Source organism: Hesperophylax consimilis, chromosome 22 (assembly GCF_061612785.1).
Source record: "Hesperophylax consimilis isolate HC1 chromosome 22, BYU_Hcon_1.0, whole genome shotgun sequence".
In the NCBI taxonomy this organism is placed as follows: domain Eukaryota; kingdom Metazoa; phylum Arthropoda; class Insecta; order Trichoptera; family Limnephilidae; genus Hesperophylax; species Hesperophylax consimilis.
This window is the reverse complement of record NC_142857.1, coordinates 6,285,465-6,303,973: the sequence shown is the minus strand read 5'-3', so window position 1 is coordinate 6,303,973 and position 18,509 is coordinate 6,285,465. Positions and strand designations below refer to the sequence as shown.

Genomic DNA, 18,509 nt, shown 5'->3' with positions numbered 1-18,509 from the left:
CATTAACCCAACACAGAAGGCCCTGAGGAAAATAATGACTGTTAATTTTGTCAGGTCAAGCTAACATTGAAATATAGACATATTGTGACAACTAACAGGTAAAATTATACCACGATAGCTCTATGATAGTTATATGTTTTGTTCTTTGAAGTCATCAAAGTAATATACCACTTCAAGATAGCCAGCTAGCCGCCTAACGTCTGGGAGCCCCATTGAACACAAGGCTGAAAAACTGCTTCTATCGCAACACGTCCCTTAAGAGTTGTGGCGAACTCATTGGCAGACTTTGGATGTGAAAAACAAGCACCTTTTTGTGGATCCAGCTATTAAAATGCCATCTATCTCCCTTGGAAGTTGTGGACCTCACCAAATCATATATGATCCATAAATGGGGCCTAAAGAATTCTGAATTGTAAGAATTTACATATCATTCAAACAGAACACCGCATAGAAGAATGAACCCTTCATCAGTTCCCCGTAGGCACACACACAGACTCCTGATCTTGTCGATCGGTTGAATAATTTCAGCATCCCACTTTGACCTTCGCCAAACCTGCCGAACCATACGAAGGAGAAGAGTAATCAAAGTAAAGTTCTATCCAAACACCAAACCAGACGAGTCGTTCAAGAACGAGCCGCACAATTGAGCTAGATCATTTTGATGAGCCGTATTCTCTTGAGCTCACGGCTCCCGTTCAATTGAATCGACCCTTTGAGCTGTGAGAAAATATTGAGCTGGTACCGGGGCTGCCGCTCAATATTTGCTACCGCTCAATATTTTTGCTAAACCAGACAACTACCCAATATGAATAGATATTCACTGAGGGATTTTGTAGGACCATTATTGGGACACTGTCACCTCAGAAGACACATTCAGCTGTTGGAAGTGGAGCTAAACCTGTAAAAAGTATGAAGAGAATATAGAAACTCATTCATATATGGTGCCAGTATCCCACCTTGATGGGAAGAAGCCTTAAGATACTTTAGGAGTTGAATACCATGTTGTGGATCGGGAGACATGGCCAAACACTCGGAGACAACTCTGGTGAACTTCATTAAGAAGTAGGCCACTGTCAAAAGAATAACGTGAATTGGAGAGATAGCACAATGGATCTATGGCCTGAGAGCTTACAGGAGCTATTCAAAGTTTCTTTGAATCAACAAAAATGATAGTAAATGGGTATTCAAGGCCCAAATGATCGCCAAATAAATCATTACTCAAAACATTATTTGAAAGAAGTAATCAACAGAAAATGTGTTTAGATTTCTTTGATGTCATAATAAACAATGTTGAGATACAATGTTTAAACGAGTTTATTTTAACACTTCCGCCCTGTATCTATTGTTTATTATCAAAAGTCGGCCAAGCCAGTAGCAAGTTGAGTCATAAAGACATAACACAGTAATCAATTTAGTGATGACGTGCCACTCAGCAAATTTTGTATTACTTTTGATCTTTTCGTGTTAAACTTGCGAAATGCATTGTATTAACTGTTATATTACTAAAAGATTTACTATTCTGTTTTTCAATAGCACGGACTATTTCTATTCCGGTTTTGTCTGAATAATAGGAATTTTACCATACATCTAGTAGCATGTCCGAGAGAGTAGTTCTCTTTTTAATGTTAATTTGTAGCACAATTTCCACTGCATTATATCAAAATTTACAGAACCCATAGAAATTATAAATTACATCCATTTGATGAAAGAATTAAAATTATTAATATTCTGAAACAGAAGACTTGTTTCTGACTTGGCTAGACTTAAAATTGTTAATGGAATTTTAGACAGCCCTGATTTACTCAGCATAATTACCTTTCATATAACTAGAACTACTAACAATATCTGGACTGAGTCATTTAGATGTACCTAGATTGCATGCAGTTGGTAATAATTTAGCCGAAATAGTGGATGTGTTCAACTGCACCGAATATAGTTACAAGAAGGCTATAATAATGGTTCCATGATAACTGAACACAGTCACAATTCAACACACTTTTAAAAAGTGATATAAAGTCATTAGAAACGCTGACAAATTTTTTTTTTAACCTAACCTAACCCACAACCCAGTTAATAATGTTTTTGTTTCATCACTTTATATAACTTTTTAAAGATGTGATGATTTATCCGGTCACCATAATAACATACCTCAATAATAATAATTAATGTTAGCATAATACTATTATTCTGCAAGGGTTCCTTAGATGAATTAAAAGGGAAGATATGTTACTGAGACAATGTACTGGGTCCAGTGGACAAGCTGGTGATTTACTGCGTTTAGTATCGCATATAAACACTTCAGTCTAAGCTATTTTTTGTGAAAAAAATGCATTCCTGTGCCTTGCACACATCATTCTCGAGCAAAAACCAAATCTGATGAGAATTTCTTTTTATTCGCATGCACTTAAAAATTACTTATTATTCGAATAAATACAATTATTCATAATGGTTTTCAAATAAAATAAAGTGAGACAGCGAACGCAGAAACACGTAAGAGTATAAAGGACAACCTAGTGACAGTACGTCGTATTCTACTACTCTGCTCGGTCGTCTGTTAACCAAGAATGAGGGTAAAAGCCCACTAACTGGTGAGCATGTTCGCGGCAAGCAGTCTGACCAAGATGTCGATACAAAAATGCTTGTCACTCGCCTGTGAAGTCATGCTTGCCGCGGACACGCTCGCACGTCAGTGGGCCACTTTAAGCTCGCAACTGGTGTCGCGAAGAGGTAAGAAAAATTAGGGGAAATCATAATAATATAGTCATTTCATTCATTCATACAAATTGTGGCTATTCTTTTCTCGTGCGTTTCGTTATTCGATTTAAATCTAGAAATAGGAACGTGCCATATTGTTTGTGGGATAAGTATGAACATAACGCGTCTTTATATTTATGTCAATGATGGGTTCTAAATAATTTCAATAGCAAATTTTACTTCGTGATTACTCTTCCACTAAATTATTATGTATATTACATGTTTTTAAAAGCTCTTATAGGTGTATAATATGAATACGTAGTTAATGTATTATCAAGGATATAATTGAACAAACTCTCTCTGTACCTGGTAAGTATGAATAGTCAGGATTTTACTGTACACCGTCGTGTTTCATGCAATATTGTGAAACCTCAGGTGATGAAAATATAAGGTAAAATGTTGAATATCTCTAATCTCGATAATGCCCAAACACAAAAGATAAAAATTACTTTTATAATTACGTCCGGTTTACTATATTTATAAAATCATTTAATTGGACCTCCACGTTCCAGATATTTTGCGAGCATGTACTAAAACGATTGAGTAAATAAAAGTACATTACTTGTTTTTCTGCTTTTTACCGTTGAAAGCCGTAACCCTTTCAACAAGGCTTGCTACAATCGTGCATTCAGATTAAAACATTATGCAAACACAGTCGCGGAGCTTGCAATCTTGCAGTTATGCCTTCTAAAATAAGGGGGAGGGGTTAATGTATGTATTAATTTTCCCGGTCCCCGAGAAATTCAAAGGTAAAGCTTAAATATACAAAAAAAAAACAAGAAATACGTAAGTAAGTAAGCGATATTTCAACCAGTTTTGGAGGATAACCCCCTGAAGTATCGCAATATGAATGTGAGTGTGGTGATTTAGCGTAACAAATGAGATGATGTGATAGCGCTACGGCAAAATTGCGTGACTAATCTACGGCTAGCGTGGTCTAGTGGTAGGGCTGGCGGGGACTCACCGCTCGCGGGGCCGCGGCTGTCTGCGCAGGGAGAGCGCTCTCACGGGCCCCGCACACCTACAACACACACACACACCCGTCTGTCTCTACATTACACCACTACACCCCCACTGCCTCCAATGACAAACAAACAAACAACCCCTCCCCGACCGATCAACACTCGGTCAGATACATTTACATTTTTGGGAACAATAATATAATAATAATCGACAAACAGAATAGATAGATGTGCAAAATAAAATAAAATATTTAGCTTAGAGTCAGTTCTTTCCGGAAATAATACACGTAACCTCACCCATCGTGTTTAAATGCAGATAAAAAATTTAGCTTAGAGTTGGTTCCCTCACTCGTTTGGTTTAACCGCTTCTGTGCCAAGAGCGAGTTAACTCGCATTCTTGGCCTGCTGTGTACACTTCTACCTACTGGCATTTAAAAGGTTAAATAAACTTGAAGGAAGTAGTTTAACGTCAGTTCTTTCTAAAAATAAAACGCATTGGATTGTAACTGACAAAGACAAACATTAACCTTAGAGTCGGTTCTTTCCGGAAAAAATATGCTTAACCTCACCGGTTGGATTGCAATAAAGGTAAAACATATGACTTAAAGTCGGTTCTTTCCGGAAATAAGACACGTAACCTGATTGGGTTTTTATTACATCCCAAAAGAGCAGGTACAAGCATACCGCTAACAGATCTGTTCTTGTAACATCTCACTCTCAAATAAAGAACGTTACAGAAATACAGGTTACAACGAAGCCATCAGTGGACTGCAATCTATTTGTACAAAGCCGCTGTTCACATTGGGTGTCAAAAGATCTGAAAGCTTCCTAGAATTTACGCCTGATTCATATGTATTTACACCGAGCGCTTAGCGCTTTTTTGCTATCTGGTAGGTACTTGCAAACAACAAGTTAATATAATGTATTAGTCATGGATTTAATAAATTTTCAAGCAGATAAAGAGTTAATCTAACAAACAATTCGTGTTTGAGAGTAATTCAGACATAAATTATTGCTAAATATCAAATTTCATTAAGAAAATATGAAAAATGATAGTTGTAGAAGCTGAATTCGGTCTACATAAAGTAACTAACTTCTGCAACTAATGTTTTTTGATCCACGGTCGTAAAAACAGATCAGAAAAATTGACAGGCTGAGAAGTGAAGTATGAATATACTATTTCATACAAAATCAATATTGCAATATTTGCATCGCACTAAAATAATTTCAATGTGAACAGAGTTATAGTCATCAGAAACTTTGTTGTCAGATTCAATATGTCAGAGGACAAAGTGACATTGACAGGTGACATTTGATGTCAGCTGTCAGTTAATTAAATTGTTCTGACCGAATACAGGGTCACTCGGTGTGATTCGTCCAGTCACTCGGTGTTTCGAAAAACAGCCATGCCCCATGCACCATTCCACACCCGAAACAGAAAGCCAATAAACAAAAAGCATTCCCTTAGACGTCGGTCCGTTTAGATAGCAGGTTACTCCCCAAACAGTGGCCTGACCATTTAAAGGACTTCAACATGCCGGTAAGGTAGAACTGGAGGCCCCGCTGATGAAACGACGACAGGAATACAATATTAAATTATGCAACTTGTTTACAACGACATTGACAAGACTCGATACGACCGAGTGACATGTAGACTTAAGTACCGAGCGACCTGAAATTGGGATGTATGCAAATTACGCGTATCAATTTCCGATAAGAACACAGTAAGAAGTATCGGCACGATTTGACAGGACAGGAGTCGACCATTGACAAAAACAATGTACCTGTAATATGACAGCACTCCGTTGGAGAGGACGAACCATCGCCTCTGGTAGCCCTTGAGATAATTCGTCCACTTGAAGAGCCAGCCCTTCATTTCGGGGTCGCCTTGCACGGGCACATTCTTCACGGGTGCCGTGTCGGACATTTTGCTGGGTTATTTCAATATTTTTACAAAAACATACTAAACACAGGCCACGTCCACCATACTTTTTTAGGCCATAGACTTTTCATACTGATTATTTATCATAGACAAGACATTAGACAGAACTACGACAGCATAAATAAACCTACGATAGGCTACCACCAAAGCTGCCAACATTGCCACCCACGCCTCATCGCAAAACGTCACTATTATTCTAATTTTTTAAAGGCTGTTCACCACGCATGATTGTGTTCTAGCCGTGAGTGGTTTATTTATGTTCTAGCATTGTAGCCTATTGCCGCTTCAGTCAGTGCGATTTTAGTTGAACGACTTTTATTGAACGACAAAAATTAAACAAGATTTCTTACAAACGTTCCAGTTTAACTCGAACCGAAATTGATAATCAAGATGGCGTCAACTGAAATTATTCGTGCGTCTCTATAATTTGACATTTTGCGAAATGAACTTAATTAAGAACATGTCACAAAAAAGACACAAATTGTCATATTTGGGTTAGAAAATGGAATCTAGGAAAAATTGAATTAGGTGTTTCTAATACAATTTTGAGAGAGAAAGCATTACAATATCAAAAGATTCTAGTTGGTTTATTTCCCTGAATTTTTAAAGATTCTTTGATTTCAACTAAATAACTACTATAAACAACAATTTAAGTCGGAAATGGTGTAAATACATGCACAAAATAAGTGATTTGGTTATTTGCTTAGGTTTTTTAAAGAATTTAAGCGTATTTCCTAACCTCCAAAATTAACTCGGAAAGTGGTTTAAATTTTACTCTCATCAAAAACTTTACTAAATTAGAAATAACATTTAGATATCTGACGCTGGGAGTATCATTTTCAAGTCTCCACTATCTATTCAATATTTAAATACCTACCAAACATTGTAATATTCGAAACGTTTACAGTACACATCATTCTTACCTTTATAAAATAATTCTTTAAAATGATTTAACTTTAAAATAAATATGAATGAAACTTATAATGTGCCATTAGAAATCACAGGATGCAAGGCCAAAGGCAAGGAATAAATTACCAATTTCATTTGAAATTGAAAATCAGGTCAAGTGTGTTACAAAATTTAATTCATTCTTTCAATTTTGCCCCGTTTTTTTTACAGGGCTAGAATCTAGAATCATCAATCGATATTATTATTTTCTCTATGGTCTGAAACGTCAAAACATATTCAGGCAACCAACACAGAACCACACAGAACAAATAAACAAGTATTTGAAAAATGACATCTGACGTTTGTGAATAATTTTTACCAGTTTTTACAGAGTTCAAATTTTTGCTCTTGTATTATTTTGTTTGACTATACTAAATAATATTTTATTGTTTTGAATTGTAAACCAGTCAACTATATTATGTCATTATTATCGTGTTTTTAGTTCATACAAATAAAAATTGTATTTGAATTTCAACTTGAAAAGATGGATGTTATAGACCTGTGTGGTTACGACGAAAGTTCCTCTCCTGCGACAAATATACATACTGGCAATTATGATTATGTTAGCGGTATTATTAACTCAGGTAAAATTATACATCTTTATCCTTTTGGGGAGTAAAAACTTTCCTAATTAGGTGGTAATGTCATAGCCTCATTGTTCCCAAAGAAACTTATTCTAAAACCCCTATTTAAATATTTGGTAAATATACAGAAAAGTGGGTGTATACCAACGTAAAAAAAAAACTAATAAATTATGGATTTTTACCCACAAATTAGCTGGCATAGTTTATCCCATTTACTATGAATCAAATTACGAACCCGCAATTAAATATATCATTATTTCAGAGTTGGACAACACTAATAGTGCTTTAAAACGTGACAAAATAAATATGTCTTGGACCGTGGAAGACAAAGAACAGGGATATATTTCTCTTCTATCTGACGATGAGGATTTGCCTCCATTACCAAAGTTGCCAAGAACTATTTCATCCGGTGTCTCTAGCTTGGGGGGTAGCCAGGATCCTTTGGGGCCGCCACCAGAGACCCCGGGGGTGCGCCTGGATCCCCCCAACGATCCCCCAGGTCCTGCAGAAGAGAAGGCCCGAAGAAAGGCTTTCTTGGCAGACCTCAAGAGCATGAAGCCTGGGGAATGTATGAAGGTAATCTTTATACTTTTCATACTTCCGTGTTTTATTTCTTTAACCGCTTGTTTGCCGGCATATCTTCATGGTTACGAAAAATTAGCTTACTAAAATAAATCTTATTCATTTGGTAACAAAATAAACAATGACGTAAGAGTCGGTGCTTTTTATTTCGTAAAGAGCAGCCATTTTAAAATAATAACAAAGTTACTACTGCGTCATTCTTTAACGCATCCACCTAACGTCCAGTTCGTGCAGTTTGCTTTGTGTTTTCTTTTTTTATATTATGAAAATGTTTACCAAGCTATGTCGAAAATATAATAAAACTTCAAGAATGTTGTCGCATTTCTTAATTATATATTTTTTTTATAACGTGCGAGAGAATTATTATTTTTTTCTAATTTTAAGTATTTGAGGAAACCACTTATGGTAGATTATATACTATTTTTATAAATGTCGTGGCATATCCCTGAGTTAATAGAACTCTGGAGACCTTTCGAGAGCAGCGCGGATTACATCTTCTACCTACGAGAATTATTTTGTAAACGCATCGAGCTACTTTAACCGCTCGAGAACGTACTATACAGGCCATCAAAACATTCCCGGCTGTCATTAACGGGGGACCTATTTAAGAACGCCTGCATCGCTACTGAGTTAGTCGCTAGCCAAACCACTGTACAAACTCCTAAACTCCTCTGGGGTGGCATAAGACCTCGTCCGTGTATACACATCTTGGATGACCAAATCACAATGAGGGACTAGTGTCGTCGTCTGCTCGCTGCGCCTCCCCTGGGGACAGGAACTGGACTGAGGATGGGCTGAACGTCGATTGGTGACCTTCCGCCCTGCTTCCAGGTACTCCGACGCTTTCTCCTCATGGTCTTCGGGATTTTTCCCAACCCCAACTCACACTTTTCGTCGAGGCACAACCGGTTTCCTGGCTCAAGGGCGCGGAACCTGGTCCCCGTGAAACCTATCCAATGCCCTGTTTTCTTTCCCTAGGTCTGCCTGTGAGCGGGCGACGACACCCCCCACCACACAAAGAGGCGCACACTTTACCAATGTTGCAGGTGGCTGTGAATTATTATTTGATTTGTTGATACTTTGTACATATGATTTGTTTAAACTAACAAAATAGAATAGATCTTACTAACAAGTTACTAATACGCAGCACTTGCATACTGCGAATAACATTGTATGCATGGACATTTTGGAGGTCTTGCTTTGAAATTTTAAATGTAGACTCGCTATATCAAAAAAAATTAGCGTTCTTGCGAGAGCTCTGAAGGGGTACCATCAGTACCTAAAACAGGGCGGGGAAGTGGTGGGCCTCCTACAGAATGTACAAACTACGGGGGGGGGGGGGGGGCAACCGTCCCCCGCTCCTACCCTGCACAGGGCGACGGGTACGTTCCTACCATTACCCCGCATCATCCGCCGTCAAAATTCGCAGCATCTTCGGCTTTTACCAGTGTTCACCAGTGCTGAACATCGCCTACAAGCCCGGTCTCCGCCCACAATCACGTAGAGCCACCAACTTCACTTCACTCCACCACCGTCCATCTCCGCGAATACAGTGTTGACCATCGGCCTGGGAAATTCACGACCGATAATTTCCACCAACTGCGTTGGTCATCGGTCCAAAGTCATCACTACTACTTCACTTCACTCCACCACCGTGCATCTCCGCTAATAATACAGAGTTGACCATCGGCCTGGGAAATTCACCACCGATAATGTCCACCAACTGCGTTGAGCATTGGCCGGAGTCCATCGCAACATCAACTACACTGACTCAATAAACACTGTGATATCTACAACCTCTTTCATTTATATGTTTCCTTACCAACCCCAAAATATATAAACTCATTATCTAGTAAGACGGTACAATTTATAAAACATCATTTTGCAAAAAAAAACAAAAAGTTTTTACAAAAATAGTGCCAGTTCTCGCACGTTTCAGAGTTTAACGATACATAATTGGAATTTTTATACTATGATTTTAACATTTTTATATGTATAATTTTTGCTTAGTTTTCCTCACTTCGGTGAATAAGAATTCATTCTATTATATTTTGCGAACTCGGAGTGAATCAAACCAAAACCGCTGGTTACCGGGGGTGTCGGTCAAATGCCTTTGAATTCAGATTCATTGGATTCGTTCTGGCCGGAATGAATCACTTCTATAATATGCAACGACAATTTTGGAAAAATTTATTTATATTTTTTTCTCGTACTATCATGCAGAATCACTTCTTGAAGTTTGTGCACTCTTCCTCCAGACACCATGTACAATATATTTTTGTTTGTTCTTTTCATCTGTTTAACCTTAATTATTGATATCTATTTAACATCTTGCTTATTCCAGTACATAACCCTCGAGGTAGACCCTGCCCTGCTGATTCGTGCGGAGTTCCTGCTGGTAGCAGGGGCTCTGGGCGAAGCGGGGGTGGGCTTGACTCCCGCAGCTCCCGCTACCCCCGCTGGCTGCCTGTCGTGGACGCGACGCCCGCCTCCTAACCGAATTCTTACGGAGCTGCGTGGACAGGTTATAGACTTATATTTATTTTATTAGTTATGTGTGATCCCTCATGTTCGAGAGGGTTCAGAAAAAGTTTCTGAGATCTGTCTACATGAAAGAGTGCGGCTTCTATCCGTGGCTTTACCCAATGAACTTTCTTCTGGTCATGCTCGGACTTCACTCCTTGCAGCTAAGAAGAGCGAGTTATGTTGCCACCCACTTATTTAGACTGCTGCGAGTCTATATCGAGAACTCAGCTATTTCGGAGCGCGTGAGTCTGTATGTTCCTGATGACTAAATTAGACAGCGTCATCATAGGTTCTTCGATCTTCCTGCCTGTAGGACCAACCTGCTAATTGTTGTGGGGAGGAGTATATTGCTCTTGAACCAAATCTCTTCGGATATTTTGTATCAGCGAGGAGATATTCAAAAGGGACACCTATTGATTCTTGAAAGAGTCTCTCCTCATGGATGCAATCTTTCACCACTGCCAGAATTAAAAAAAAATATGTGTAAATCTATTTTTTTTTGCAAATATCAAATGTAATTTCTTATATGATGTATAAAATTTTTGTTTCTATTGCACAAGAAGTTTAATAAAAATGATTATTATTATTATATCTTCACAAGTTAGTCAAACTTGACAACGGGTTCAATTAGAACGCTTGAGTAAGAATATTTTTTTTATAACATCCACAACCGAATTCCCGGAAATCTTCATCGAGTAATGTATTTATTTTGTAAATACCCCAACGTTCGAGTGGTTAAGCTGAGGAAATACAAACCCATCGAAACACATATATGTTAACTGTTTGCAGCTCTCCATGTCTACAGTGAGCCGAGAGCCTCACCTGTTGCTGGTGATGTTCATCTCGGAAGCCCTAGAGTTGCTGAAGACACGGGAGTTCTTGCCGCACCTGGCAGACGTCAAGAGAGCTGTGCCGGGGGCTCAAGTCACCCTACTGCTCTACGGGGCTGCTAGACACTTCAAGTTAAACCATTTGATCTAATTTCTTTTTAGTGATACAATACTCACAAGTACTACAAGTCTTGGCCGCCTCTGGGATTCCCCATTCCTACCAGTTTCCTACTGTTTCCTTCCAAATTCTTTCTGTCTAGTGTAAATTCCCTAAGGGTAATTTCCCGTAAATATATTTTTTGGGAATAATCCCGAAACGGGGAATATTGCGGGAACAATGACTGGCGCGGCAGTAGTGTGGCACTACCATTCGAATTATGAATTGTACTGAATTATTATAATTATATTCTTGTTCGACGTCACGAATTTTACCCAACTGCAATTATTGTGTCTCGTTCGACGTCACGAGACATGACTGTACACATTTTACACAATTACAATTATTGTGTCTCGTTTGATTGAGACATAATAGTTGAGAGCGCTATAGTTTGTCTATCTGCACAGACAGAATAAGACACAGGAACGCGTGGCGGAGTACAACTAGTTACTTATAGAATACATTGTAAAATATTAAAACAATTATTATCTTTTTACAGAAATCAAAAGAACAAGAAAAACTCAAGATGGAAAAATCAAATGAGAGGAAAACCAGAACCGGACAAGGATTTGATGGAAGTCACTGAGAACGATCTGGATTACTATTTAACCAGTGAGAACAAATTTGACATTTTATGAATACATGCAAACTTTTAGTTTCTTAGAACAGGCACTGCGCAATGAGAAACTAATGTTAACAAGCCCATAATGTATTCACACCTGTATTGCAGCTTATCCTCGATGTACGTTTTACTTTTAATTTTATTACATGTCTTGTGCACATATCCAATATCCTATTATATTATTTGGCCTAATGTGTTACTTATAAGTTTTTCTGTATCAAATGTGCAATAATAAATAAATAAATGTTGTTTGAATACAATCAATGTTGACCGGTCAGTGGCTGAGTTGGCATCGCGTTTGGGTCCCACCCAGGCGTCATGAGTTCGATTGATCGGCTGGGTAAGTCCTCCATCACGACACAATCAAGATTTTAAAATTACTGTCAGGTTAATCATAACGTAAAGTATTTAAGTTATATACCAAAATCCCAAAGAGATCGTCAGGAATTGTTAAAATAAATAAATAATTAAATTATAAATAATCTTCCCTTACCTGTCCCGCGCTGGAGGGGGATAATACACACCACCTACACGAGGGTTTGTGCGATATCTGACTTGTTTTTTACATCACATACTCTATATGGATAAACTTAGAAAATGATTTATCAAGTTTCTATTTTTTAACAAATATTATATAATATTATAATATATACTTATAAAAAAAAAATGTGAAGAGGATGAAGAGACTCCAATTCACCTATGGTGCCAATGTCCTGCCCTGGTGGGAACTAGGCTTAGATATCTGGGGAGACATACAGTAGAACCAGAAGACATAGCCACATACCCAATAACAACCCTGGTGAACTTTACTGTAAGGGACTGGGTTGTTGTTAAAGGATTGAGGTAAAATGGCAGATAGCACAATGGGCCTATGGCCTAAGTGCTCACGGGAACTATAACTAAATATTACCATTTGTTATTTCGGCTACTGGCATTATACCTAGCTCTCTCATTAAAAATTTAGGCGTATTAGATCTATCAAAAAATTTATATATAAAGATGCAAAAGTCGGTCATTTTGAATACATGTAGGATAACTAAAGATTTTTTAAATATTTATGTTGAGGGATCAGTAGGATTTATAGGCCCTGTTAGGAGTTCTACCGAGCCGAACCCTCTGATATGAAAATATCTGGAGTCGGTGAATTATTTTCCCATTTGATCTCTGGTGAGTTGACGTATTGTTCTTGTATTGTTTTGTATTTATTTTGCTTATATAATGCACTTGCATAGTGTTGATTGACTAGATGATCATTTGTGGAAAAGTGTGTGGAAGGGTTTAGTTTTTCCTATGGGGAAAATTTAACCCGGACATAAAATCGGAAGTTTAAAAAAACGGTAGATTAAAAATTGAATTAAATTATTTTCCCATTTTATCTCTGGTTGGTTGACGTGTTGTTCTTGTATTGTTTTGTATTTATTTTGCTTATATTAATGCACTTGCATAATGTTGATTGACTAGATGATCATTTGTAGAAAAGTGTGTGGAAGGGTTTAGTTTTTCCTACGGGGAAGATTTAACCCGGACATAAAATCGAAAAAAGGTAATATAAAACGGTAGGTAAAAAAAGAATAGTAACTAACCTTTAGGAGAGTATGGCCGTACCGTTTATGATCGTAAAAAAATATGTGTAAAGGAGTATGGCGGCGTTTGTGGAAATCCTATTAATAATACGAATTATTAATAATAATGTTCTGTATATTTTTCATTTTTAATATCAAATTAATTTGGTTATTTTGATATTATACATATATATTTTTTGAACAAAGTTTAATTTTTAATGATGCAATAAAAAAATGGTAATTTTTGAGGTAAAATAATTCACTCGTTTGAACACTTGCTTCTCTCAAAAACTCACTCTCTTAGAGGTTAATATCTGAGTGTTACTGGAAAGGGCAAAATTGTATTAACTATCCCGCAGCCAAGTGGGGGAGTAGGTAGTACCCAAAACTACTATCCTACTTATTTTAGCTTAAATACTTGACATATCATTTTAGTATTTTACTATTTCTGCGCAAGTACATAAGTTACCATTAATAATTGACTGAATAATTGGGATTTCTATAGTTTAAAAGCCCATAAGACAGAAAAATGCATGGGGTAGTTGGAAGACCCACTTGGTTACAAACGTTTTGTTTGGCATCTTGGCCTGTCAAGAGTTGAGAGACACAATCACTCCCTGATATATGGGGGACACTAGTGACCCCGCTTCGAGTGATGCGTGATTTTTTCCTTCGGCTACATGAAGGTTAATAAACGTTTGAAGTTTCTCCTTTTCATAAATACATTATACTTATGTTATTAAGCTTTCTTATGTGTGTTGCAGAATTACTGTTCTCGGAGTCAGTAAGCTGCGTGAGGGCGGAAACCCCCGCAGAGCTGGCTCAGGTGGTTCTGCAGTTCACCAAGGCTGTTGCGGAGGCGCCCTTCAAGTGAGTTTCACCCTTATGTTAACATCATCTTTTTTCTTTTCAACACTTATTTAAATCGTTCATTTCTTCTGCGCCCTTCAAAATTGAAAAACTATATTAAAAATAATAATTTCGATGTGACTCTATCTGTAACTTCACTTCAATGAACTCTATTACTTTTACATTGAAACAAAATTGGAACTGATTGTGGGAACAATTAAGACAAGCGATAAAGTAGGTACTTACCAAAATGATGTTATTTTAATCAACTAATTAATAATTCTGACAATAATAATAATTTTGACAGATGTCGTAATTTTTCAAGTTTTCTAACAGTAACACATTATACATCTGCCCTGATGATGGACACTCTAATGTTGTCCGAAGCATTGGCTAAAGAAGGAGGTACCGCAACACGGCATAATACCCCAAAAATATATCACTATAATTTACTAACAGTGTTCATTTGAAAGGTAAATTGTTTTTGAAAGAATATGGGCAAATATTTTTTATAGATACATTCAGCTTCACGAATCCTATAAAATTATAATATCCCATGATTTATCATGGGTCTGCGCTAGTGTTTAATAAAATATATGATTATTTATAATTTTTAGTAGTCATCTGTACCTGCTGCTTTTAAGATCTATTGTAATATGCGTTTTGTAATAATACATAAAAATAATTATTTTATTGTTATACTAGCTGTACCCCGCCGTGCTTTGCTGTGGTTCAATCTGTCTGTGCAGATAGAGAAACAATAGCGCTTGTTGCTTTTACGTCCAACAGATGGCGCTGTTTTTCAAATAAAACATACTGTTTTAAATAAAAAGCATGTTTTTACCTGTCACAGGTGACATCCATATAAAATAAGCATATAAAAATATTTGCATATTCGAACGCAACGTTGTGTCAAAATTTCAAAGCAATCGGTGAAGAACAATTTTGAACAAACAAACATTTACATTTTTATTTATGTATATATTTATTATTATACAGGAAAGAGAAGTATTCCCAAGATCTTCAGTCAGATTTCTACATGCGTGGAGACAATCGGGACTGTGTCAAAGTTGATGCACAAGGTAATACATAACCTTAATTTACCTACTATTATTACTCTGTGTCTATAATGAGTAAAGTTGGCATCAGTTAATGCGATGTACCACGTTGTGCAGCATTTGGAATCAGACCGCTAATAATAACACCCCTTATGTAAATGGCAATAGGGTTTAAATTCCCGCTTAACACCAGCCACAAGTTTTGATTGATGCATGAAAAAAACATTGCCAAAACCTGGGCTTATATAAAGACTTATCAAAGAATTGGTCGATTGTCAAAGGCCAAGGCCAAGATGTGTTCGCAGTATTTAATTAAAGCGTCTAAATTATTTCCAAGCGATCAAATTTTCAAACCAAAAATACATGATTTTGCATTACTACGTACTCAATTACCGTTTAACTTATTGTGAAATCAGATATGAGGGTACCAGCAGAATAGTGCCTGCTCATTTAATAATAATAATAATATTATAAAATATTGTCTTGCTAGGTAATGGCCTGCTACGGCTATGGAGCCAGGCCCTAGCCAAGTTCCCCCAGGGCGGGCTGGACGTTGGGCAGGCGCTCTGCCGGCGCTACCCCTCCCCTCACGCCCTCGTGCAATCCCTGAAGGGCTCCCCGGACGCAGTGCTGGAGACGTTGGCGGCCGTGGAAGTGCGCCGGGCAGCAGGACCCCAAGCGGCCCCACGGCGACTGGGCCCCGAGCTGGCCAAGAAGCTGATGATTTACTTTACGGCGACTGATGGGGATGTTAGACTCTCCTGAATATTATTTTTTTATTAATCTTTTGAAAATCGACAGTAGAATTTTATTATTTTTTACATCATAAAGAACCAATTATAAATTTCCCCCTTGTGTTAAGAAATGAACAGAAAAGTTACTCATGACATATCAGAAAAACACAATTTTATATTACTAATATATTCAGCTTGCAATTTAAAATGTCCACTTTTGTTTGCTTGCAGTTTGTTTTGCATTGATCTACTTTGAATAGTACGGAAGAGCATGTGGAGCGCGCAGGCACGTTAGATTGAATCTTATTTAGCAACTCCGGGCATTGAATATTATTGTTAACTAATTTATACAGCAATAATGCATCTATGTGATGCCTTCGTGTACTCAATGAATCAGTAATAAATAATGTAACACAAATAGATAAATACATCCCTTGGGGTGTAAGGTCGAAGATGTAAATTTCACGTACAAGTACAGGGTTTTCCAATAAGAGGTGTTATTTTGATATTCAAAGAAAAATGCCATTTTTTAATATAAATGATCGAATGTTTATTTCATTATAAAGAAGAAGGTATGCTGTTAATATTGAAAAATAACATCAGTCAAATGACCAGCACGACCACGCCTACAGGACCATATCCTTTTCATGAAATTTTCCAAAACCAAATCGCAAAGTGGCTGCTTTATGTCCTCGATAGCCTCACGAATTCTATCTTTGAGGTCTTGAATCGACGCTGGGCTGTTGGCGTAGACCTTCTCTTTCACGTGGCCTCAAAGGAAGAAGTCGCAAGGTGTTAAATCACAAGATCTTGGTGGCCAATTGTGATCTCCTCTTCGAGAGATAACACGGTCCGGAAACTTTTCCCGTAAAAGATCAATGGTTTCGTTGCTTGTGTGGCACGTAGCGCAGTCTTGTTGAAAGTAAACGTTGTCCAGATCAATACCATCCAATTCCGGTCATAAAAAATCATAAATCATCTCTCGATAGCGCAATCCATTCACCAATAAAACCTCTTATTGGAAAACCCTGTATTACACTGTTAGAATTACAAATGGAGAGAATTCCACCTGCTTAAATTACTACTACTGGAAGTGTATTGCAATTTCCTCTTTTAAATGTGAATACCGCACAAATTCTCCAACTGCTCTTCCATCTGTAACCCAGTGAGACTATGGCATCCTCAATTGGGATATGTTGTGAGGTTGAAGGTAGTGGAGGGGGGAAGAGCATGGTGGGGAAGTGCCTGATTATTCAGATCAACACATTCAGAAACACGGCTAAAGCTGTGTAAGAAGGTTGATTTGCGACTAGCTGTGCCATAATATTGTCAGTATTAATATATTATGTGTTGTATTTTGCGTGATGCATGCTAGGCTCACTACCTTTTAGAGCAATGTGCGATTGATATTGCTGATGCGGCTGTTTTCCTTTTTCATTGCAGTCCCAAAACACATCATAAAATTCTCTGTTGTGCCTACAAAATCCGAGCCTCACCCCTTTATAATGAATTTATTTTATTTTGCGAAGTTCAGGCACCAATATTTAAATTTTTTACAATCATTTTCCAAACAACTTAATTTATGTAATGCAAATATATATTTTTAAGCTCTTTATAAATCTTAGGAATGTTTTGAAGGCCTGATGCACCCCTACTCTTAGGAAATTAATTTGTATGCAGATTCAGATTTTATGATTAATGTGTAAGACTGCAACTCTTTTCTGAGACTTTTGACTCACTATCTGTGTCTGGGCCTTTATATAGGCAGTATTGGATGACACCTGAATTGCTTTATTTTTTGTGATACCTACAATATTAGTTTTTTATTAAATATTTCGCAAGTCCCTTAACCACTTAATGCTTTTGAACGAGCGGTGTTCGCGGACGGTGCGTGTATCGTACCGCGACAACCCGAACACTGCTCGCGTCTTTTGACTTGTATAAAAAAACGAACTGCGCTTCTCAGATTTTTTTATTGTTTTTATTTTTACTATAGTTAGTCTTGTTTTATTTTTTTGAATATGGTTAAGTTTTTTTTACATTTTTTATTGGTTCTGTTTTGTTTTTTGAACTGGTCAAAATTATGTTAACTCTTTATAAAAAATAAAATAACCTAACCTAACCTAACTAAAAACCGAGTATTAAGTGGTTAAATTGATTTGATAGTTTTTACAACCGTTTCATTTCATTCAATAAAGTTTGTGCAATAATTTTTTTTGTTTGTATTATTTCGCCCGCCATGTTAGACATGTTCCTGTGTTATGGCGGTTTGCGTTATATTGTTCCTATTATTAATAATTTAAATAAGCTTTTGTAACAATTTATTTATTCCATGTATTTCTTAAAACAATTGTAAATATTATTAACATTAAAAAAAAATACATAAAAAACGTATTGTA

General features: G+C 37.1%; 2 protein-coding genes across 5 annotated transcripts in view; one reads left to right on the top strand and one right to left on the bottom strand.

Annotated features, from left to right (window-relative positions):
- Osbp (oxysterol binding protein) overlaps positions 1-5,819 on the bottom strand; it is an 87,948-nt gene extending 82,129 nt beyond the window's left edge. For 2 of the 4 annotated variants that reach the window (XM_089645328.1, XM_089645329.1), the window contains exons 1-2: positions 5,501-5,819; positions 3,719-3,775 (exon numbers count right to left, since the gene is read on the bottom strand). In XM_089645328.1, the coding sequence (XP_089501454.1) occupies positions 3,719-3,775; positions 5,501-5,643 (200 nt within the window). In that variant the 5' untranslated portion in view covers positions 5,644-5,819. The remainder of the gene's footprint in view (positions 1-3,718; positions 3,776-5,500) is intronic. The other 2 variants (XM_089645330.1, XM_089645331.1) reach the window with 2 other exon arrangements.
- A 1,173-nt stretch (positions 5,820-6,992) lies between these two features.
- mms4 (Methyl methanesulfonate sensitivity 4) lies at positions 6,993-18,122 on the top strand. Its single transcript, XM_089645408.1, has 8 exons — positions 6,993-7,190; positions 7,453-7,766; positions 10,117-10,296; positions 11,088-11,260; positions 11,785-11,897; positions 14,234-14,339; positions 15,318-15,400; positions 15,867-18,122. The coding sequence occupies exons 1-8, from the start codon at positions 7,091-7,093 to the stop codon at positions 16,139-16,141; spliced, it is 1,344 nt and encodes a 447-aa protein (XP_089501534.1). The 5' UTR covers positions 6,993-7,090; the 3' UTR covers positions 16,142-18,122.
- Positions 18,123-18,509: the final 387 nt, after the last annotated feature.

Coding starts and splice junctions, on each gene's coding strand:
- mms4 (XM_089645408.1), top strand. CDS start 7,091: ATGGATGTTATAGACCTGTGTGGTTACGACGAAAGTTCCTCTCCTGCG. Junction 7,767..10,116: donor AGCCTGGGGAATGTATGAAG/GTAATCTTTATA, acceptor TGCTTATTCCAG/TACATAACCCTCGAGGTAGA. Junction 14,340..15,317: donor GTTGCGGAGGCGCCCTTCAA/GTGAGTTTCACC, acceptor ATTATTATACAG/GAAAGAGAAGTATTCCCAAG.